This window comes from Peromyscus eremicus, chromosome 2, assembly GCF_949786415.1.
Source record: "Peromyscus eremicus chromosome 2, PerEre_H2_v1, whole genome shotgun sequence".
Lineage (NCBI taxonomy): Eukaryota > Metazoa > Chordata > Mammalia > Rodentia > Cricetidae > Peromyscus > Peromyscus eremicus.
In genome coordinates this window covers 11,904,861-11,929,262 of record NC_081417.1, presented here as the reverse complement: position 1 = coordinate 11,929,262, position 24,402 = coordinate 11,904,861, and the positions used below count along the sequence as shown (strand labels likewise).

Genomic DNA, 24,402 nt, shown 5'->3' with positions numbered 1-24,402 from the left:
GAAATCTGCCAGGCTACACAGTGAAATCGTGTCTCAACAAATAATAAAATAGAAAAAAGTGTGGCCAACTGTACTCTACTACAGACTTCTTAAATAAAAACTTCCAGAGTTGGGAAGTAAAGCAAAAGAAACACCACCAGAGTGGACATGAGGCTCCATTCTTATACCCTCAGAACACAAGAGATGGGGTAGAAGGACCATTAAGGGCTCAAGGTCAGTTTGGGCTACACAGTAAGACACTGTCTCAGAACTAAGTGGCTTACAAAGAAACTTTTTTCATGATGCTATGGAAAGAAGGTAAATATATATGTGCAATATTATTACTATGGAATAAAATCCATTGCACACGACCTATAAGAAGCATACTAGGTCATAAATGGTTTATCACAATCTGAGGACAGCCTGGTCTACATAGGGTGTTCCAGGATAGCTAAGGGCAACACAGTGAGACCGTGCTTTAAACAACAACAACAACAACAACAACAACAACAAAAAACAAAAAAAAAAAACCAAGGCTGGGTGGAGGCTGTGCACACATTTAATCCCAGCACTCAAGAGACAGAGGCAGGTGGATCTCTGTGAGTTCGAGGCCAGCCTGGTCGACAGGAATTCCAGGACAACCAGGGCTACATAGAGAAACCCTGCCTTGAAAAACAAAAAAACTAAACAAACAAAAAACCCCAAACTAAACCAAAACAAACAACAACAAACAAACAAAAACAAAAACTAGGGGACATTTGTTTTTGGCAGTCTAGCATTGTGAGTCCCCTTCTCTGAGCTCTCCGGAAGCTGAGATGAAAACTGATAGCGACTGGGCCAGACACTGCTGCTCAGAACCTGGAATCTTGGGAGGGTGCTGCAGTCCCCAAGGACTGGAGAACAGTCCATGGTGGCTACAACAGAGATGAAAGAGCCCAACAGAGGCCACTGGATGTGCCCAGCACATTTTTAAGCAGACTATTGTGATACCATGAATATGGCTATGTCCTATCTTCCTTGATCATGACCATTTTGAAACTTAATTCTACTGCCTTCCTGCAAATTCTGTGAACTATCCAAGTTTTTCACTAAAATCTTGTTTAAACAGAGTCGGTTTCTATTAGACAACACAGAAATAGACTAAGAGAATCAGAAACAGATTTAATCATGGTTTTTAAAAAACTAAGATTAATTAACTTAAAAAAACTAAGACTTATATGTGGTGTTACAGAAGGATACCTAAAAGAAGAATTTTTGCACAATTCTGTTGATGAAATTAGGATACAAGCATCAGAATACAATTATTTGTTTTAATTTATAACTGAAAACTCATTCTGCTATTTATTTTTCTACCAAGTGAAGCAAAGTTTTGAGCAGAAGTGATTGGGGCCATGCACATTTTTACTCTTCCTTTGAAACTGAAGGAGATACTTTATCCAACAGATGAGACAGCTCTTTACCAACAGATCCATTTCTACAAAACAGGCCTGCAGAACTACAAACCTCCTTCTTTTGAAAGGGGGTTCAAAAATCTTTCATGCAGTTAGAATAGGGTTTCTATTGCTCTGATAAAACATCATGAACAAAAGCAACTTGAGGAGGAGGGGGTTATCTCTTGTTCTAGATTGCAGTCACCATCATCCAGAGAAGCGCAGGAACTCAAGGTAGGAATCTGGAGACAGGAACCAATGTAGAGGCTATGGAGGAGTGCTGCTTACTAAAAGGCTGTGCTCCCTCAAGACTTGCTTTGTCTGCTTTCTTATAGTACCCAGGACCACCAGCCTAGAGGTGGCACCACACACAATGGGCTGGGCCCTCCCATGTTAATCACTAAGAAAATCCCCTATAAACTTGCATTTATGGTTGCAATTTTATGAGTTTTTCAACTGAGAGCCCTGCTTCCCAAATGATGTTTCCTTAAATTGATATTAAAGTAGCCAGCACATGCAGCATCATAGAATTAAGCAGAGAAGTCCAGGTAGAAGGTGACTACTGCGTGTCCCTGATTTCCTGCAGACTAGTGAAAACTAGAATGTTGTCCCAATCTTGAGTGGGTCATGAAGGCATCTGAGACAGAAAAGAACCTTTTCAAGTTTACTGAGTACAAAGACATCCAAAATCAAAATAGCTACTATTTTGTGATTAACATGATCTTGTTTTCTTAAACTCAAGTGGTTTGAAATCAGCAAACTAAACAGCCTTTTTGAATAGGCAAAACTTACCCCCACTAATTTAATTTTAGGAAGCTCAAAGAAGGGAACAATTAGCTGTAAGTACTATTATTAGTAGTCCACTTTGTAGTTTACAAGGCACCTGTGCATAGTTTTACATCAAGCTCAAACAAAAACAAAAACAAAAAAAAACAGTAAAGTCAGTAAGCCTGGCATCACATGAGAAAACAGATAAAGAGATCCGAACTTAACCAAGGTCATGTTGTGGAGACACCACACCAATCAAAATCTTATAATTATAAATACTGACTCTTGGAAAATGTCCAGAGAGGGACTTGTTATACCACTTGACTTCTAGATGCATAGCAGTTATTGCTAAAATGGACAAATGCCAAAGTCCTCTACAAATCTTACTTAATTAACAGTAATTAATTCATTTTGAGATAAGGCCTTGATATATTCAGGCTTGCCTGGAACTTACTATACACCCCAAGCTGGCTTCTAACTCATAATCCTCCTGCATCAGCTTCTTAGATGCTGGAATTACAGGCATATGTCAGCATTCCAAGCATGAACAGCAGTAAATAAATAAAACACTTACTTGAACTTCAAATACTGCGATGAAGTTAGAGAAAAGAAATGGGTGCTTGAACAAGAACTTGGCAGATACTATCAATTTTACAAACAGAGAACTCGGAAATTTAATGATTTAATCCCACAAAGCAATAACCTTCACAATATTCTGTAATGCACAGATGCCATAACACATCTTGGAAAATGTGATATTCATATTGCTTCCTATGTGGGATGTGCCTATAAAAGCTTGTGATGGGCATGTATGCTTGTCATCTATGTCTTGATCCCTTCCTATCTGACTTAGCCACAATGGAACCTAATGACAGAAATAAATTCAAATTCTTCACTGATTACAACATATATAAAAACATTGAATTTTTCAAATTATAAACTCAAAATAATTTAAAAATATTGTAATGGGTTATATTAAAATTATAGGAATTCATAGCTAGTCAAAATGTAGAGAACAACTGATATATCTACAACATAATTCTAGAGCTAAGGTTCAGGGGACATCAAGGAAAAAGGGAGCAAAAGACTGGTAAGAGCTAAAGGACAAAAATGTCTGCTGGAGACACTGTCTTCTGTATGTAACAGGGAAGCCACATCCATAAAATTTTAACAGTATGTTGCCTACACAAGATCTGAATAACACCACCAGTTGACAATGCAAATGTAGATGGGAACCTTCTCACAAGACTTCACCCTTAAGTTGAAGGCAACTAAAGGCAAAAGAGAGAGAGAGAGAGAGAGAGAGAGAGAGAGAGAGAGAGAGAGAGAGAGAGAGAGAGAGAATAAGTTCCCCAGGAGGCATACCAAGTGGTCAGCTCTAAACATATACATAATACATATATTTATGTATGTATATGTGTGTGTAAAGAAAATAAATAATAAATCTTGAATATGAAAGGGAGTGGGGGGCACAGGAGGAAATAGAAAGGAGAGGAAGGGGTGGAAATGATGTATGTTAATATTGTATTCATATATTTATAAATTTTACTTAAATTATATGTACACACACACACACATACACACACACACACACACACACACACACACACACACACACACAATTCTACTTTTAAAAAATATGCCTTAAAAATGACCCTGCCTGCCGTGTGGTGGTGACTCATGGCTTTAATCCCAGCAATCAGAAGGCAGAGGTAGGCAGATCTCTGAGTTCCAGGCCAGCCTGGTCTACAGAGTGAGTTCCTGGACAGCCAGGCCTACACAGAGAAACCTTTCTGTCTCATAATTAAAAACAAACAAACAAACAAAATGACCCTGCCAGTCCTGGTGGTGCACACCCATCATTTGGAAGGATTCCTCTTCGGAGGTGAATTTAGGCTACATTGCAAGATCCTGTCTCAAAAAATAAGCAAAAACGGTGTTAGTCAGTGGAAAGACATCAACTGATAAAAACTTTGGTGAGTGAGTTAGACAGGCTGGTAAAGCTAAAGTGGACATTCCTTCAGCTCACACTTCCCTTGAAAGGGCTGCTTCTGGAACCCTACCACATGCTGCAAGGAGACAGAAACAAGGAATATCCAGGCAGCATTATCCTTTATGATAAAAATAACAACTAGCCATGCATGAAAGAAGAGGAAAACTGTGGCATATTAAACAATAAATTTAATTAAAATTAAATCAATCAAGCAATTCATATTGATGTAACAGGGCATGCCACATTAATGCAGGTAAATCCCTCAAAATAATACTGAACAAAAAAGCTTCAAAGAAAGAAAAGCAACATTGGGTTACTACAAAGTCGGTAAAAACTGCATGTTCTTGCAGACGCAGACATACATACAAACATATTAATGTGGACACTGTCTCAGGGATAATGAACACTACAACACTACTTCAAGGGACTGCCTCTACAAGGAAAAGAGTGTTGGGATATACGAGGGGCCTCAATTCTACCTGCCATGCTTATTACATAAACAATACTAATTCCCAAAAGTGGGGGTATATATTAGGCAATCATGAGCTAGACATTAATATTCAAAAGTAGTATCAAATATGTAAATGCTAAAAATTACACTAAGTAACACAACAAGGAAAGCTTGCTGACAAAGAAGTAAAGATGCAGGATCCCAGAGCCTATATATACCTTATTCATTAGCCTTCAAGTTTAGGGGGAGGAAGAACCAACCTGCCAGAATTACAAGAGAAACTTGTCACAAGTGGAGACTCATAAGCATCTTTTCTTAAAACTCTATACCCATAGAGAAAAATGACTGATGGACCGGTATGGAAATTTGAACCCACCACACTCAAGAACACACTTTCACACACTCATGGAACATGTACAAAAACTAAGCAGGTCCTTGGCTACAGAATTTGTCTTGAACACTGAAGAATCAGTATGGACAGTCTACGTAACCTGGTCTAAGTGACAGTCGTAAGTGTTGCAGAATTGTTCGTACAGCCATTCCACTGTGCCCATAAAGCCCACCTTGAATCAAAGGATGGAGTCAGTAATTGGCTGACTGAGATTAGTCGTAGAGTGGATGGAGGACTGAGGAGGTCTGCTAAAGAGGGACAGGGAGAGAGAAGAGAGGTTTCTAGGGATGGTGGATCGGGAAAAACTTGGAGAGAGGGTCAGCCAATCGACTCTGCGGTTCCTTAGATTTACCAGGTCTTTATCTCAATTTTTGACTCCTGAGTTTTTAATTACACTGAAACAATTTAGGTAATCGTTTTGTCTGGTGTTCAACTCCAGGCCTTAGATCATGCCCCAAGTGAAGCTGCAACAGCAGCGCCATCCCTCCCTGCCAGCCCACTCTGTCAGCCCAGCCACCTCATGCACTAACCCGGCCTTCTCCCCTCAGCCCTACTGCTGCAGGAGCGGGTCCCAGCTGTCAGTCTTGCAGCACAGCAACAGCCAGCAGAGTACATTCCCCTTCAGCCACCCTAACACTTCTCCCAGCAGGCAGCTTGGTTTTCTCCTACACTGCATTCCACTCTCTGGCACTAGCAAGCGGGTCCTATCCCACAGATTTCTCCTACTAGTTTCCTTATGTTAGTTCTTCATGCAACTCATCCAGCTCCCCGCACAGCATGTGAGCAGCCATCCTGGCCCCCAGCCCCAGCATGCAATTAGCAAGGCTCAGGGCACCCCGCTGGGCTTGCCCTGTGTCCTGGTAGTCAAACATCATCACTGCAGCTGATTTACACCCCCCCCCCCCAGCTCTGTCAGCAGCATCAGATCTATTAAAAAGACACTTGGGACTTTTTAAATGCTGAATTAGGTTTAAAAAGGGGTGTATGTGTGTGTATGTGATCTTTTTCATATTAAGAATCAGAAATATCATACAGGGAGATAAGACACTGTCTAGTGCTACTATGGATGACTTGCAAATGGAAAAAAATAAATGAGAGGATAAATCACACAGTTAGGATTCAGATAATACCAATTTTAATTACTATCAGTTTGGTAATTCATATTTTATTCTTAAAAATGGTTTGATAACTGTGCCAAGTATGAAAACTTGACTGATAAGGTACAAACCTTAGAAAGACTTACTATTTATAAGAAATAAGGTTTAGAAAGACTAATTATTGATATGATACAAGCCTTAGAAAGACTTACTAATGAAAATAAGAAAAATTTGGCTGATATGATACAGGTCTTACAAGGACTTATTATTAATAAGATACAAGCTTTAGAAAGACCTACTAATGAAAATAAGAAAAATACTCAGAACACCGACAGAGGAATTTAGAGCAGAACCTACTGCACCACTGCATTATGAAACTGAAGAGAAACAGTCTAAGGTTATTAGAAAACCAACCTTAACTTATCCAGTTACCACACACAAATGGCCATCAGATGATAGGCATCCCTGAGGCTATGCAGAAGTTAATTTGGATCCTATAGAAATGTTAGATTTGAAGAAATTTAAGGAACCAGTCATTTCACATGGTATGCATTTACCCTTTGTGAGGCAGGTGTTAAACTCATGAGCAAATTGGAACAGAATTATTATTATTGTGGGAGACCAGCTCCCACCTTATACATGGTTCCTATGAGGAGGAGAGAGGCATAAGGAATTTGTAGATAGAAATATAGTGGGGAAGCCGGGCGGTGGTGGCGCACGCCTTTAATCCCAGCACTCGGGAGGCAGAGCCAGGCAGATCTCTGTGAGTTCAAGGCCAGCCTGGGCTACTAAGTGAGTTCCAGGAGAGGCGCAAAGCTACACAGAGAAACCCTGTCTCAAAAAACAAAAAACAAAAAAAAAAAAAAAAAAAAAGAAATATAGTGGGGAGAGAAACAGACTGAAACACAGGATAGCTTCGGGAGGACAAGGATCAAAATCTACCTGCCCCTTCTGTCTCTTCTAAAGGGCTTTTTATAGGAATGCCAAAGGGTGAGGCGAAAGACCTCCCCCTTGCTAGATCAAAGCACACTTCACAGCCCAAGTGCAGACCCTTCCAAACACCTGGTAACCATGCATGTCGTCAAACCATCCCATTATGCAACCCTGCTAGGTAAAGCAAGCTCAGATCTCACTAGGAAACCTCTGTGGGCTCCCACATATTCCACAAGACAGGAAAGATTTAGTTACAACAATATTGGAAGCTGGTCCTCAATTACAATGGAAAACACAGTGGAGAGAGGAAGCTAGGGTCATAGAACAACAAAGTAGGGCTAGAGGTATTGAAATGTCCCAAGATCAGCTCCTTGGTGAGGGCCAATATGCTGATTTCCAAAGACAGTCTCCATTTGATGATCACACATTGGTCCTATGCCATACAGCAGCTTTGAATGCTTGGGACAGGGTTGAAGAATCAGGAAAGAGGATTGAGTCATTTACTAAAGTTATAAAAGGCCAAAAGAAGCCTTCGCTGATTTTTTTTTTTTACAAAGATTGACTTCAGATGTAAATAGAATGATATCCAATTCAGAAGTTAGACAAATATTTAACAAATCTTCGGCTTTTGAAAATGCTAATTCAGAATGCAAAAGGGTGATTAAGCTTTCAAAGGCGAGATCAACATAGATGAATGGATCTGAAATACAGCTGATCGGATCTCATGCTTATGATGCTGCTTTGACAGGAGAAGTAATTTCTAAAAATTTTAAGAAAAACCAAAATGTCAAATGGTTTAATTGTGGTAAACAAGGTCATTTGAAAAGGGATTGTAGGTAAGGTGTTCCTAGAAACAATGTTTTTTCCAGAGATAATCCAAACAGAAGGTCCCAGCTTTTTGGAGTATGCAGGTGTGGCAAAGGCCAGCATTGGACTAATGAATGTAGATCAACATGGGGCTCTCTGCCATTGGGAAACACCCTGAGGGGCTGCCTGCAGGCACCAATATCAAATCTGGCTCAATCATTCCCTGTTGGCATGGGAGAAACTCATCCACAGAGCAATTAAAAGACTTAATATGTGCTGTTAAAAACCACACTGCTCTGGATGTGACCAAAAGACATAACAACTTCTATAGACATAACAAAAGGTTTAGGAGAGATCAGAAAAGAAGTATTGTGGCAAACTGTTAAAAATGGTGAGAGATCAAAGCTAAAAATACATGTAAATGGCATCAAAATTGAGGGTTTGGTAGAAACAGGTGCAGAAGTAAAAATAACTTCACCAAAATCTTGTCATCCAAATTGGCCTTTTCAGGCAAATGTTCAACTTCTAGGGATTGGAACTTTATCTCAGGTAAAACAAAGTTAAAGATGGGTCAGGTGTATAAGGCCAGAAAGACAGACATGAAAATTAAAACCATATGTGGCTAACATAGCAATGAATTTATGGGGACATGATTTGTTGCAGCAATGGAAAACACAGATTAGCATTCCTCCAATCTCAGAAACAAACTATAAAATAGAGAATGCTTTTGAGAGAAATATTAAAAAGTATTATCAAGAACAGTCACAAACCGTTCAGGTTGTTCATAAAAGCAGGGCATGATAGTTGCTGATCTTTCAAAAGTACCAACAGCCATACCTTTAAAATGGCTGACAAATCTGTCTGGGTGGAACAATGGCCTTTGACATCAGAAAAATTACAGGCATTAGAAAAGCTGGTTATAGGAGCAGCTCACCATAATGAAGAATTGACCAGTCCTTGGAATTCTCCTATGTTGGTCATTAAAAAGAAATCTGGAAAATAGAGAATGCTAACAGCTTTAAGAGCTATTAATAAGGTGATTCAGCCCATGGGCTCTTTACAATCTGGAATTCCCCTGCCTTCTCTATTACCTAAAGGATGGTCTATTATAGTGATTGATTTAAAGATTGCTTTTTAACTATACCTTTACAAGAACAGGACAGAGAAAAATTTGCCTTCACAGTATCTACTTATAATAATTTGGAAATTAAATTATTATAAATTAAAAGGTACCAGTAGAAAATTCTTCCACAAGGTATGTTAAACAGCCCCACCTTGACTCAATATATTGTCCACAGTCATTGGAAATAATTCATAAACAGTTTCCTCAATCTATAATTTACCCTTATATGGATATCTTACTAGCTGATTCAGAGGCAGATACTTTAGAAAAAATGCTTGACAAAGTAAGGAAAATTTTGCCTTGCTGGGGATTACAAATTGCTCCTGAAGAAATACAGAGTAGACTCTATTAATTATTTGGGATGAAACGGAGAAAAGCTTTCTGCATTGATTCTGAAAAGAAAATTGAGACTTCATCAATTAACGGAAATAGGCCCAGCAGAAATTGTGGTACTGTTTACTAATGCTGAATTGCTTCATTTTGGACAAAACAAAACAAAACAAAACAAAAAAAACCAACAACACTGGCAAAGAGTTTGCAGTAATCCTTGGGAGAGATTAGAACAAATATCACCAAAGTAAGAGACTTCAGTTTATAAAAACTAATTGGACTCTTCCTCACATTGTGCGAGGAACACCAATTTCTGGAGCCCCTACATTCTATACTGATGCAAATAAATCAGGAAAGGCAGGTTATAAGTCAGGAAATTTAAGTAAAGTGGCTCACTTATGACTCCATTCAAAAGTCAAGAATCATATGCTATTCTCATGGTATTATTAGATTTTCCAGAACCTCTTAATATAGTTATTGACTCTTAATATGATGAACGAGTTCTTGTACATATTGAAGCCACTGAACTTATTTCAGAAGATTTAGAATTAATTTTGTTATTTATTCAATTACAATAATCAGAAATAGAAATCACCCTTCCTATATAACACATATTAGATCCCATATGGGTCTATCCTCTAGCACAAGGTAATGATGAAATTCATCAGCTATTGGTAGGAAATGTGCTAGAAGCCTCAGAATTTCAAAAGAAACACCATGTTAATAGTAAGGGTTTGAAGAAAGATTTTTTTTTCTATCACTTGGCAACAAGCTAAGGAAATTATAAGGAAATACCCTACTTGTTCTTTGTATAACCAAGTCTACTACCTGCAGGAAGTACTCCAAAGTGTACTCAAAGAAATGAAATTTGGCAAATGGATGTGTTTCACTTTGCAGAGTTTGAAAAATTAAAGTATGTGCACCATACTATATATACATATTCAGAATTTCAATGGGCAACTGCTTTGAGTTCAGAGAAGGCTGAATCTAATAAGTTATGGCCATTATGGGAATACTTGTACAAATTAAGACTGATAATGCTCCAGTATACGCCTCTAGTAAAATGAAACAGGGTTGGTTTTTTGTTTTTGTTTGTTTGTTTTTTTGCATATTGCAACATAGAGCATATTTCAGATATACCATACAATCTTACAGGGCAAGCAGTTAGAAAAATATCCAATCACAATTTAAAAGATATGTTTAATAAACAAAAAGGGGTAATCAAGACCCCCAGAGATAGATTAAACAATGCTTTATTAACTTACTTTAAGGATATGTTGACCTCAGAATGGAAACTGGGGTATGTGTTACACTGGGGAAGAGGTTTTGATTTTGTTTCTACATGAGAAGGAAATCTATAGATACATTCAATACTGATAAAGATTAGATTTGAACAAGAGAGATGTCTTGATTAGGAGACATGATAGTTCATCACACAGCTTGGTCATTCAACCTGCCAAGAAGGGAAACTCCCTAAAGTTAAGGTTGGAGCAGGGTTTTGTTTTTATCTTTCCAGGAAAATAAAAGCAACCAATTAAGGAATCTGGAAAGCAACTGACAAATAAGACATCTGAAGAAGGATGAATCATCCAGAAAAAAATGTTCCAAGAAAAAGGGTAAATTGGCCTAAGGTCGTAACACATTTCCAATAGGATAAAATCTCATAAATCTTCCCAAATGTTTGTTTCTACTGTTCTCTAAAGACATATAAGGCAGATGGTCTTTTTGTAGTCCCAGTTCAATTAAAAATTAAAGCTGGTTTTAGAGTTGGAGTATAACTCTCTCCTTCTCTAACCCCAAGCATGCTTGTTAAAGAAAAATCCCAAATCTCTGTCTCATGTCAGAAGAGCCACCCGGTACAAACAGAAGAAAAAACAAAATTAGAGACTATTCTATTGTCACTAATCTCATAATCCTTTGGTTTTATTTTGATTCTCTAAAACTTTTCTTAAGGTATAAATATTATCCCTAAATTTTTAAGATTTTATATATATATATATATATATATATATATATATATATATATATATATATACACACACACACATATATATTTAATATACATATATATTTAAGCCTTCTGTTGTGATATTAATGGTCATATAGAGTATTAACTAATTCTAGAAATAAGCTTCATCTAGCTTCCTGTATGTGATTTTGGTCGTGAGTCTGAAGCAGGTAACTAGGAATTAAGTTTGTATACCCCAGATGTATTTAATAGGTTGTGATCCTTTAAGCTCTCTGATAACTGCTGCATATGACATTTAAAATGTTTAAGTTTTCTGCAGTGAACCATGAGCCTTCCTAACAGCAACCTTTGAAGTCTCTCTCCAAAAGGACACTGGGGCCCCACAATGACGAACCCATCTGGATTGTGGTAGTGCCACTAAGCTGACAATCACTACCCAAAGATCATCTTTGCACTACAAACTGTTCATGACAACTTCAAAGTGGTTAGCTAAGATGGTCCAGCCTCTAGACTACTCCAGTTGGGACTTCAGATAAGCCCTGCACTTTCCCATCACACCAAGACTGGACAACAGCTAGCTCTCCCAGGACTTGACCGTTATATCCCAATTTTCTCAGAGTCCCCTAAAGATGCTGTCACCTACAGACAGCAGAAAGTAATTTTAAGAACACAATGGCCACATTCCCAAGAGGTGGGGTGGGTGGTTTTTGGTCTTTGGTGGATTATAGATGTTTGTCACTGTTTAGGGAGGTTAGTTGCAAGTTGTTATTGGTCATGGTCAGGAAGGAAACTAAGCAAAGGAGGTTAGAGTCTGGGATCCCTTTCTGAAAAGAAAAAGGGGAAATATAGAAATGACAGGATAAAAGGGTAGATAATTGAATCTACTTTTAAACTAAAAAAGCAACTACTAGTCTCAAATATTTTATATTGGTATGGATTTTTGTATATTGATACAAATTTAAATTTATTTTTGTTATACTGTACTATGTTTCTATGTCTTGTTTAAGGTACTGTACTTATGCATCTCATTTAAAAATGTAAAGTTCTAGTCCTTGAAAGTTATTTAGGATAATAAAGAAATATGGCTTAGTAGTTACTCATCTATAACAATCAAACTTATTTAGTCATGTTAGGTGTGTTTTCAAGGTCAATCAGAGACATATTTTAAATAGATGATCTTCAAACACTTGAGAACTATAGAATATGGCATTTTAATGTTTTAATAACATAAGGCTTTTCACACCAGTGAGATATGTCTGCTCCTGGCAGCACCAATTTACTTCAAAAGAGGATGACAGGTATCGAAGAACCACCATATGGAGTTTGCTCTCATTTGTGGCATAGTTAGCTACCAGGCAAAGAAACTGCCCTTGCCTCAACTGCTGACAGTATGCTGTCCAAATTGGACAAGCAGGACACAAAAGAAGGCAACTGCTGAACTTTGCCAAGACAAGGTAGGACAGTCCTTCAAAATTCCTGCTTCACAGAATAGTCTATCAGATATTTTAGGCCTGTAAGCTGAAGATGGATGCCCTGACATTACAGAGGAACCTTGTGGTAACTGTCTAGGCAGCCAGATGTCTCTGTCATTTCTTAGTTTTGGAAGTTGCTTGCTCTGCACTTCCTGTTTACTCAGGTAATATTATATCCTTTTCAAATCTCTCATGGGATTGAAAATTAGACAGTTATAGTTACAGTTCTCCTTAGTTATGATAGAAAATAAATTAGGGGCCGGGCGGTGGTGGTGCACGCCTTTAATCCCAGCACTCAGGAGGCAGAGCCAGGCGGATCTCTGTGAGTTCAAGGCCAGCCTGGACTACAGAGTGAGATCCAGGAAAAGGCGCAAAGCTACACAGAGAAACCCTGTCTTGAAAAACAAAAAACAAACAAACAAAAAAAATTAGGTACAAAACTTTGGACTCACTAAGATAGAATAGACAATAGAGTATTTTCTCTGAATTTTCCAAATACTAATGGACTGGACATCGTGAATGTATTTCTTACTTGAAAATTGTTCTTATTATATATAGTTTTACTATGTTAGAGTTAAAACCTTTCCTTTTTATTTAGACAAAAGTGGGAAATGCTATAGGACAATTTTTCTTACAGCCATTCCACTGTGCTGATATAAAGCCACCTTGAGTCGAAGTATGGAGTCAGCAATTGGCTGACCAGGATTAGCCATAGAGTTGTTGCAGGACTGAGGAGGTCTGCTAGAGAGAGACAGGAAGAGAGAAGAGTGATTTCCCAGGCCAATAGATAGGAAAAACCTGGAGAGAGGGTCAGCCAATCGACTTTCTACTGCTACTAAAAATTATCAGGTCTTTATCTCAGTATCTGACTGAGTTTATTATCCTGGAACAATTTAGGTCATCATTTCACATAAGTACTTCAAGCAAACTTTCTCAGTAAACAAACACCCATGATACCCCAACTTACAGTTTTTCTTGTATTCTATAAGCTTATTTTTGGTAGTACTAGTTTTAGTACTAGTATTATTTTGAAACAGTGTTTCACTATATAGCCCAAGCTGGCTTCAAATTCACTATGAAGTTCAGAATGGCCTGGAACTCCGGATCCTGCCTCAATATCAAACTTGCTGAGATTATGGGCATATTGCACCCTGTGTTGCACTCTCATCTTTAGAATTTTTAGTTTCTTTCCTCAGCTAGTTGAAGTGGGTTTCTGTTTCTTGTAATCATTCAGGTCTGCCCTAAAATGAAATCCTGAGTCTTTGAAAAAAAAAAAGAAAAATCACTAGTGGAAGCTGGGAAGGCAGTTCAGCCAGTAAAGGTCTTGCCAAACAAGCATGAGACCTGGTATGGTGATAAGTGTCTGTAATACAGTGCAGGGTGGGGGGTGGGCAGAGAGAAGTAGACAGCAGAGATGGAGGGTCCCTGGAACTCGCTGGCCAACCAGTCTAGCCAATTTGGTGAGCTCCAACTTCATCAAGAGACCCTGTCTCAAGAAAACAAAAAACACACTCTACTAAGAAAAACTTAAGTGCAGAGACACCTAGCATTAACTTCTGACTTCTATGTGCATGTGCACACATGCCTATACACATGTACACACACAAATGAATGCACACATACAGGGAAAAAAATCACTAGTAGAGTTGAAGATGGAAGGATAGACAGATGGACAGAGACAAACAGATAGGAAGGATAAAATAAAATGACTGTTAACAAACCATCTTAATATAAGGAAGCTTATACAAACCATCTAGACACAAAACAAAATATGGTAAGTCCAAGAAAACACAACACAGGCTAGGAATGCTAAAGACCAGCCAAAGCAGACTATTAAAAAGTACCACTTGGTCATAAATAAGAAAGGTAAGCAGAAATGTCCTGGGCAGGGTAGGGACGAGGGTGGAGGCTGGAGAAAGAAATCCATATATTAGGACTCACAGAGAGCAAAATAACTTGTTTTTTAATCTGTATTATTTGGATACTAGGCAGCATGGTCAAATCTGGGTTAGTTTTTAAAACAAACATGAGGTAAGTACACAAACATTCAAGAAAACAAAACAAAGGGATGATGGGCTATTACCATTTCTTACTCAATTCACAGCCACATATTTGGAATGAGAACGGTGCCCATAGGCTTCTATGTTTGAATACTCGGCACCTACTTGGTGGAAATATTTGGGGAGGGTTAGGAGGTGTGGCCTTGTTGGAAGACGTTTGTCCCATGTTATAAAGACACTAAAACTCAAAGAAAATTTACACATAGCTGTAAGCATCAGAGAAAAGTATTTGATCTTAGCTTTGGATAGATCTAACTCTGCCCTGATTATATGAGTACATGTATTATTTCTTTAAATAAAGGGACTAAAGAACTATGCAGCACTCAATAGCAACTCAACAAACCAAGAGATTAGCAAACCCACAGAAGACAATTTGATAAGGAATTTAGGAGAATCAAAAGAATCAGCCTTGACTCTACAGTGAGGCCTAGAAAGAAGAAACAACCAAGCAACAAAAACAAAAACAAGAATCAAGATCTGGAGAAGGAAAGGTTATTTTGTTTATCCAGATGAACCCTAATTACATGCATCTTTAAAAGTGGAGACTCCTAGATTAACGAGAAAACACAAGGAGATTTAGAAAGACAGCACGGTGGTCCACACCTTTAATCCCAGCACTCGGGAGGCAGAGGCGGGTGGATCTCTGTGAGTTCGAGGCCAGCCTGGTCTACAAGACGAGCTCTAGGACAACCTGGGCTGTTACACAGAGAAACCCTGTCTTGGAAAAACAAAATGAAAGAAAACAAAAAGACAAGACACAAGAAAAAATATGGACAACTGTCTGTTACTACCTTTGAAGAGAGAGAAGAAGAACCAGCGCTCTCTCTCCCTCTCCCCTGTGTGTGTGTGTGTGTGTGTGTGTGTGTGTGTGTGTGTGTGTAGTTGTTATGTATATATGGCTATGAAAGGTTGGAAAAAGCCCTCAGATGACAGCCAGCAAAGAGACAGGGATAGGAGCCCTATAACTACAGCTATTAGAACTAAGTTCTGCCAACAACCTGAATGAGCAAGGACTCTCCAGAACAGAAACCAGCCTTGCCAAGGGATTGACTTTTGCCAAGACATCTGAACTGTAGAATGTTAAGATAAATTTGTTTTGTTTGAGCTAATTTTTTGGTAGCTTATTATGGTAACAACAGAAAATTAATATAGCCTATATCCCTCATTTACATAAAACTAATTTCTGTGCCCTTTACAATTTCTGGAAATGAAAAATAACTTCGTAAATGCCATGCTGCCTGTCCAGCAAAACCTACATGTCACACATGTATCATTCATAACAGTACTGACTGTGCCAGGCACCATTCTGCCTTCAAGGAGCTGGCTGCAATAACACAGCCATCAATATTCATTTTCTCTTCCTCTCTAAATTTGGTCACAGCCAACAGTCACCATCAGCTATACCTGAAGATGAGAATATTTAAGATAGCTGGGCGGTGGTGGCGCACGCCTTGAATCCCAGCACTTGGGAGAAGGCGGATCTCTGTGAGTTCAAGGCCATCCTGGTCTATAGAGCGAGATCCAGGCCAGGCAGCAAAAGTATATGGAGAAACCCTGTCTCAGAAAACGAGAGAGAGAGAGAGAGAGAGAGAGAGAGAGAGAGAGAGAGAGAGAGAGAGAGAATATTTAAGATAATTGGGAGAAATCTAAGCTTTATCATAGCTATAAATAGCAAAACTGAGGGGTCTTACATGGTGGTACACCCCTTTAATCCTAGCACCTGGGGAGTAGAGGCAGGTGATCTCTATGCATTTGATGCTAGCCTGGTCTATACAGGGAGTCCCAGGTCAGAAGGCCATACAGTGAGACCTTGTCTCAGACAAAAAAAAAAAAAAAAAAAAAAAAAAAAAAAAAAAAAAAAAAAAAAAGGTAAAACTGAGGCAGGAGAAGGATGCCAAATGGAATGAAGCTAGGTCACCAAATATCACAGCACAGTAGACAGCCCAAGGTCTTTGTTCTACCACATACTAAAAATAACTCTTTCTAATCAACATAGCTTACTTTTCTTCATCTGTAAAATAGAAACCTAACGAATGATTTGAGGGATTAACAGATAACAGACCCAATGGTACAAGCCAGTAATTCCAGCATTCGGAGACAGAGGCAGGAGGATCTGAGGTTGTGGCCGACTTATGTTACAAAACGGAGACCATAACTCAAAAAAAAAAAACAACAAAACAACAACAACAACAACAACAACAAACCAGGCTGTGCCAAGTGGTCCATGCCTTGTAACCCCAGCACTCAGAAGGGGAGAGCAAGAGGATCCTTACAACATCATTCTTCCCGGCACCAAGAAACAGAGGCCTGCCTGGGCTGTGTGAAATCTGTCTATAAAAACCAAACAATAACAACAACAAAAAACCAAAACAGGACCCCCACACACGGAAACAAAAACAAAGCAAAAACAAGGAGATGAGTCTATCATCTCAGCACTGAGTAGGATGGAGCAGAAGAATTATGTGAGGCCAACTTAGGCTATATAGTGAGATCCTCTCTCAATAAATAAATCACCCAAACCAAGGGCTAAGGATAAACAACATGGCACTGATATTACACAGAAACTATAAAAAGCATTAAGAATTCTTTCTGGCTGGGCGGTGGTGGCGCACGCCTTTAATCCCAGCACTCGGGAGGCAGAGCCAGGAGGATCTCTGTGAGTTCGAGGCCAGCCTGGTCTACCAAGTGAGTACCAGGAAAGGCGCAAAGCTACACAGAGAAACCCTGTCTCGAAAAAAAACAAAAAACAAAAAACAAAAAACAAAACAAACAAACAAAAAAAAAACAAGAATTCTTTCTGACAATTTACCACCTAGAAAGTGCTAAAAGCTAATGGGATAGAAACGTCGACATAAACCTAGCCTCGGTATTCCTTAGGGAGTATGTTAAAAGAAAAAAAATCCACAAAACAGAAGTCCATCAGCAAGAAGAATCAATTTAGAACAACTAGTCTAAAGGATCGCCACTGACCAGGCGAAGTATATTAAAGTACTACTACTGTTAACAAAAACTACTAAAAATAAACAACAGCCACTGTGGAACTAGTAACACATCTCAAGAGAATCTGAGAAGAAACATGCAAGAACTAAAGGGAGGTGACTACCGGGCTGTGACAGCACAGGGAATCCAGCATCTTTTTGAGAAACATCTTTTACTTACAAGCAAAGAACAACAGCTAAAATGTAGACCATTTTAAAGCTTGTAAATAAGCAAAGTAGATGAAATCAAGTGAGAAGGTTTAACAGAAAATTAGAAGTCAAGATGAAATGAGGAGGCTCCATGTCTTCTGCGTTAAGGACACAGCCTCTAAGACTGAGGATGACCAGAGAAGTGAAATGGCATAAGCTTGGTGCATGGCAGTATAGAAGTAGCCCATGGGGTTTATTCAAGTAGTGATTCTTGCTAATGGAAAATGTTCCCCCAAACATCCAGCGCCATGAAATACATTGAATATAACAAAACTGACAGATATGATGGAAACTTGATGGGGGCATGCACACAGGGAAGAGAACAACATGGACACTAATACTACAGTATTAAAACTTAATGGATAATACAATATTAAAACTTAGAAGATAGCTGGACATGGTGATACATGCCTATAATTCCAGCACTCAGGAGACTGAAGCAGGAGGACTCCCACGAGCTTGTGGCCAAAATAGGACACACAGTAACAGGACAGCCAAGACCCTGTCTCAAAAGCAACAACAAAAACAGAAAGAGTATAGAAAACCTTATTTCGCCAACACCAACTTTCCTAATACAAGCTGAATTCTCTCCACTCCAGAAATAACTGCTAAACACACAGCGTTAAGGACCTTTTCTACATATGTGCACAATATATTTTAAAATGTATCTTCAAAGAGCAGAAATGCATGTACAGTTTGCATTTCTGCAACTGGCCCTGTGCATCGCATTCACCTCCTAATCCAGCAGTGTGCAAACCATCAGAACATCACACCATTTCATCAAGAGTCTGATTTCTACTGAATCTAATGCTGGTGACCACTCCTCTGTGGTCACTGACTGTACTGTTCAGGTGGCTCTTCCTCGCTGAAGGAAGGAAGGAAGACCTTCTTAGCCTTTTGTCCTGCTCACTAAAGAAAGGTCACCGCCCACTTGATCCCAGAAGGCAACTGTCAGATTCCCAGGTGTCAATGGTTTTACATGTGAACTAATGCTCCAAAATAATATTCACCAAATAAATAAGACTTTGAATTTTGGGGTGCAGGATCTGTAATTTCACTTTGCAGTTATCTGACCTATGGTATAGTCACCAAACCCTGACGTCAAAGGAGTGTGGGGATAAATAAGGAACTCTGGGGAGGAATTTATTACAGTGAGAGCTTATTAATAAATATATTCATGTTATGATACTTTTTTTTTCTTCCCCATAAGATTCCTTAATTTGGGGCCTGGAGAGATAGCTCAGTGGTTATAGGCATTTGCTGTTCTTTCAGAGATCACGGGTTCAGTTTGAAACACCCATACACAGTAGATCACAACTCCAGTTCCAGGGGATCTGACACCCTCTTCTGGCCTCTAAAGGCAACAGGCATGCACGAATGCACGCATGCATGCACGCTTGCACACATGCACACATGCATGCACTCACATATACCTATAAAATTTAAAAGACTTCATAATTTCAACAGTTCAAATAATGAAATCTTGGACAAAGAGGATTCCATTTGTGATTGGCTCTCAGATCTCTAACCCAGGTCACCCAATGCTTCAAGTATGTACTTCTTTTGAACTGCTGGCATTCCCTGTTGCCTATATCATGAATCTGACTGTGCTCATTATTAAATCTCAGTCCAAATGTCACCTCCTAAATAAGGCCCTGTAGTACCTCCCTCAGGGCATACAAACTTATTTAAAAACTAGTGACAAGAAAAGCCTTCCCAGTAAAAAAGATCATTTAAACTGAAAGCTTCAGTGGGGAAGAAGAGTAGAGGAACAGAGAAGGGGAAGGAAGAGACCACTATAATCCAATAGGAGAAGTGTGTGGTCTCTCACTATCTTAAAATGAAGAGGAGTCGGTCAGAAAACAAAGTATTAACATCATCTAGGCAAAGAGAAAAAAGGGATTTTTAGCTAGGAGTAGACACAACTGGCTTGTGCATTTGTGCATCGGATGAGGCAGCAGGAGGAACTGGTGATAAGGTTAAAAACTCAGAGATGCCAGATTTCTGAAACATACTTTTTCTTTTGATAATCATCTACTTATATTATTAGATCAGGCTTCCTCAAAGCAAAACCACTTTCCACTTTATATATACAGACACATTTTCTAAATGATTTCTCAGAAAGATATTACCAATGAAAACAGAAACTACATTTTAACTGCATCTGGCATTACAATAGGAAAACAACACCTTGTTCATGCAAATGTTAAAAAAGAAAACATCATCTATGAAAGAATCTCTGGAAAGTGAAACTATGCTCAGTGGGTTCCTTTCTTTTGGGAAATCAAAGTGTGTTTACATTTCATTTTCATTGATATATTTGTGTATGCACATGAATAGAGGTCAGAAGACAACTCATGAGAGTAAGTTTTCTCTCTCTCCACTGAGAGAGAGAAATTATTATCGTATAGTAACATAAAGAGAGTGGTCTGTTTGGCTCCTTGTTAATTTAATCAAGTACATGAGACCTACCTTTGACTAAGTCTGTCCTAAAGCACAGAGCCACACAGAACACCTTTTCCTCCCTCAAGAAGTACATAAGCAAATGCAGATGCCTACACAAATACCTATAAAATCAGTCTGGAATTAACTTCAGAAAAAATGACACAAATTGAGAAATATAATCCAGACAATAAATAGTCAAGGTACCAGGAGAAAACTGGAATATAAAAGAGATCAAGATATGTTGATTATGCAGGCATTTGGAAGACCTGGGCAAGGCTTTTATTAAAAGACTAACAAAATTTCATAGGGAAAGACTGTGGCAGAAGGTAGGCCAAACAGATGGAGGAAGAGGGACCAACGAAAGCTTCAAAAACTCGCCACTGGGCATCAGACAAGAGAAGGTGATGTAGTGGGAAAGAATGCTAGAAGAGCAGGCAGGAACTTTATAGTCCACTGAGGGTCAAGCTAAAAAGGTAAAGACATGAATGAGCAGGAGTTTGCCTCTTGACACAGACATTTCAGGAAAACTACACTGATGTTAAACTATACTAGTTGAACTGAAGTGTGGACAAAGTGCTACTCTACAGCTCAGTGTCAAGCAGTCAAGTGCCTGAACTAGGTCAGAACAGAATGCCAAGAAAGGAGTGCCTTCCCTCCAAATGCACAGGAACTGTTTGGGGATGGGGACAAATTTCATGAGAATGGAGCACCAGCTTGCTCTTATTTGTAGTCCCATTATTCCCTGCACATTACTTTTATTAATCCACAGTAAATTCCCAGTAAAAACAAGATACCACGCAAATTCTAAACCTAATTTTTGCTACTGCTGAGACGGCCAAGTGGTCAGTCATTTCTGTTTCACAAACCCGGGCATATGATAGTTCATCTGATATCTCCAATTTTCTTTTTCTCTAAGTCAGTGGTTTTAGATCCCTCCTTTCCAGTTTACAAATTATGGCTTTACCCAGTACCTTGCACAGAAAACGATCCAGTTTCCTTATACACACACACACACACACACACACACACACACACACACACACATATACACACACCCAAAAAAAAAACCTTTCTGAAAAACTATACAGCAGAAAGTTTTTATTTTAAAACTTCCAACATACTTCCAGTTACTTATAGAGCCTACTACGACATCATAAGGCAACCTCAAGCTGCTTCTACATTTCCAAAGTTGTGCAAAGGGTTGTGCAACTGTCACCACTGAAATCAGACTCTGGTGTATTAATAGTTTTAACACCTGAACAAGCTTTAGGTTTATTATTAGACTCGAAGTAAGGCCCAAATCGTGGGTATTCAAAGTATTTCATAAAAAGCTTGTTTATTTGCTTGAGAAACTTATTAGGATCATATTTTTAATTGGGAACTGATTTTTTTTTTTTTTTTTTTTTTTGCTTCAAATGTACACGAGGTCACCTGAAAATCAGCAGTTGTGACTTGACACAACTGGAAAAAAAAAATCAGTCGTCAATCAGCATACCTGAGTATGCTCACACCCTGAGCACTGACCCGCCTTGCATTACTATCAAATAATCAAATAACCCCAGCATACACGTGGCAAAAGTCGCCAGGGCTCTATAGTGCTTTAATGACCCTGAAAGGGACGGCCCTGCCATCAAGTCATGTGATGTGATCTGACTTATTCGGACTTGAAAGTTGAGAATGCTTAAAAATTTTTTTTTGTTTGTTTTTTAAATAATTTTCTCTCAACAGGCTGCCCCACTTCAGGGTGCGCCTTGCCCAGGCCTAGGCGGAAGCGTGCAGGTCGGGGAGGTGGGATCAGGGACAAAAATCCAGACCGGGGCCCGTCACGCTCCGATTCGCTCAGCTTCCCTCTCCCTCCTCGGGCCGCAGAGACAGTCAAGGCGGGGGCCCCGGGGACCGCCGCCCTGCTGTCACACTCTCCGGGAGTCGCAAACGGCTGCCACGGGCCCGGCTGCAGCGGGCCCGGGCGGAGCGGGGAAGGCCCGGCCAGGCCGCGGCCGCTCGCAGCGCCCACGTCACCAGCGCCAGCACTGCGGAAATGGAGCGGCGGCCAGGGAACCGAGGGAGGATGGGAGGAAGGGAGGCGCCGCGCCGCCCGACCCGCGCCCGCCGCCGCCGCCGCCGCCGCCGTTTGCCCCGCCTGCCCGCCCCGGTCCGCCACGGCCCGCCGCCGGCCTCACCTGTGTCGCCGATGATGATGTACTTGAAGAGATAGGCGTACGCCATGGCCGCGGCCGCTCCGTGCCAGGCTCACGGCTCCTCCTCCCGCTGTGCGCCTCCTCCGCGCCCTCACCGGCGCCTCTCGGCCGCGAACCCGGGCCCCGCCCGCCGTCGGCCGCCGTCAGAGCCAGCAGAAAGGGCCGAGGGGCAGCGGGGCGAACTGACAGCGCCGAGCGCGGATCCCAGCGGCCCAGCCCTTCGGAACAATAACAGCCGCGGCGCCTCCGCCCCGCCTCCGCGCCGACCCGGAAGTGCTGCCGCCGCCGGCGCCGCCGGAGGAGAGGGGAGGAGCCGTGGCCGCGCCCGCCCGTCCGAGTCCCGCCCACCGCGGAGCCCCGCCCACCAGGCCGGGTGCGGGGGAGGCGCCGGGAGCCCGGAGCCCGCTGGGTTCCGCCGCCGCCCCGCGTGGCGGGGGTGGGGAGGGCGTTCGGTGCCGGGCCGCGCCCGACGACTGAAAAGGCGTTTGGGAACGTGGGAGCCCCGCGCACTCGGCGGCGCTGGTGTTTGGGGAAACTAAATCGGGCGGAAGCAAGCCTGGTATGTCCCTGTAATGGAGTACTATGCTGTTAGGCTGCTCCTAAAACTCTGTAAAAACAAAAGCAAATCTGCATAAATATTCAAGTAGATAACATTTGCATATATCAGAGCATGATTCTAAGCGCTATGAAATGGGTACGTATATGGCTTAATCATGTTCTGTGTGTATGTTTTATGTATAAAACACTGAAATATGTGCAGAAGCAATGTGAAAGGAAACACCTGATATTAAGTTACATGATGGGATTGGGGAAAAGTCTTCATTTTCATTGGTGTGTGTGTGTGTGTGTGTGTGTGTGTGTGCAATTTGCAGGGTTTTTTGTGTTTGTGTTTGTGTTTGTTTTGCCTTTGAATGTATTCTGTATATATTGCCAATAGTAGCAACTAGAGGCAATCTCAGTTCTTAAAAAGCCCAGACTTTGAAGAAAGTAGAGGACAGAGTTAGTTTAAGTATCTGAATAGTTTTCTAGAGAGATTATGTCTGAACCGGATATGAGTAAAAGTATATCAAAGGGCCGGGCGGTGGTGGCGCATGCCTTTAATCCCAGCACTCGGAAGGCAGAGCCAGGCGGATCTCTGTGAGTTCAAGGCCAGCCTGGGCTACCAAGTTAGTTCCAGGAAAGGCGCAAAGCTACACAGAGAAACCCTGTCTCGAAAAACCAAAAAAAAAAAAAAAAAAAAAAAAAAAAAAAAAAAAAGTATATCAAAGGGACAAAGGTTACCACAAGCCAGCCATACATTTACGATCTTAGCACTTGGGAGATAGAGGTAGGAGGATCAGGAGTTCTAAATCATTCTTCAGTACACTGGGGGTTCTAGCATGAGACCTTGTCTCAAAAAAATATACCCCCCAAAATACCTGAATAGATAAAGCACTTGCCACGCAAGCCTAACTGAGTTCATTCCCTGGAAACCACAGTGGAAGGAGAAAACCGACCACACATGTACGCACACACACACACACACACACACACACACACACACACACACACAAGGAATAAGCAGAATATTCAATGTTTATAGATCTGTTCAGGGAATTTAGAGTTGTATAAGGAAGCTGATTTAATGGTTCAAACCCTGTTCTGTTGGCAATGGAAAGAAATGTTGCTGGAGGAAGGATGAGTGGGGTTTAGTGACCTGCTTCCTGCTAACTGATATTCTCTCCCTTTGGGAATCTGTCATTCTGTGATTACTGTTGATGCCATCGTG

General features: G+C 40.4%; 1 protein-coding gene across 1 annotated transcript in view; it reads right to left on the bottom strand.

The window, feature by feature from the left end:
• The window catches only part of Rab2a (RAB2A, member RAS oncogene family), a 90,010-nt gene extending 67,069 nt beyond the window's left edge, over positions 1–22,941 (bottom strand). The window contains exon 1 of the mRNA XM_059253832.1: positions 22,617–22,941. Coding sequence (XP_059109815.1) covers positions 22,617–22,662 — 46 coding nt within the window. The 5' untranslated portion in view covers positions 22,663–22,941. The remainder of the gene's footprint in view (positions 1–22,616) is intronic.
• Positions 22,942–24,402: the final 1,461 nt, after the last annotated feature.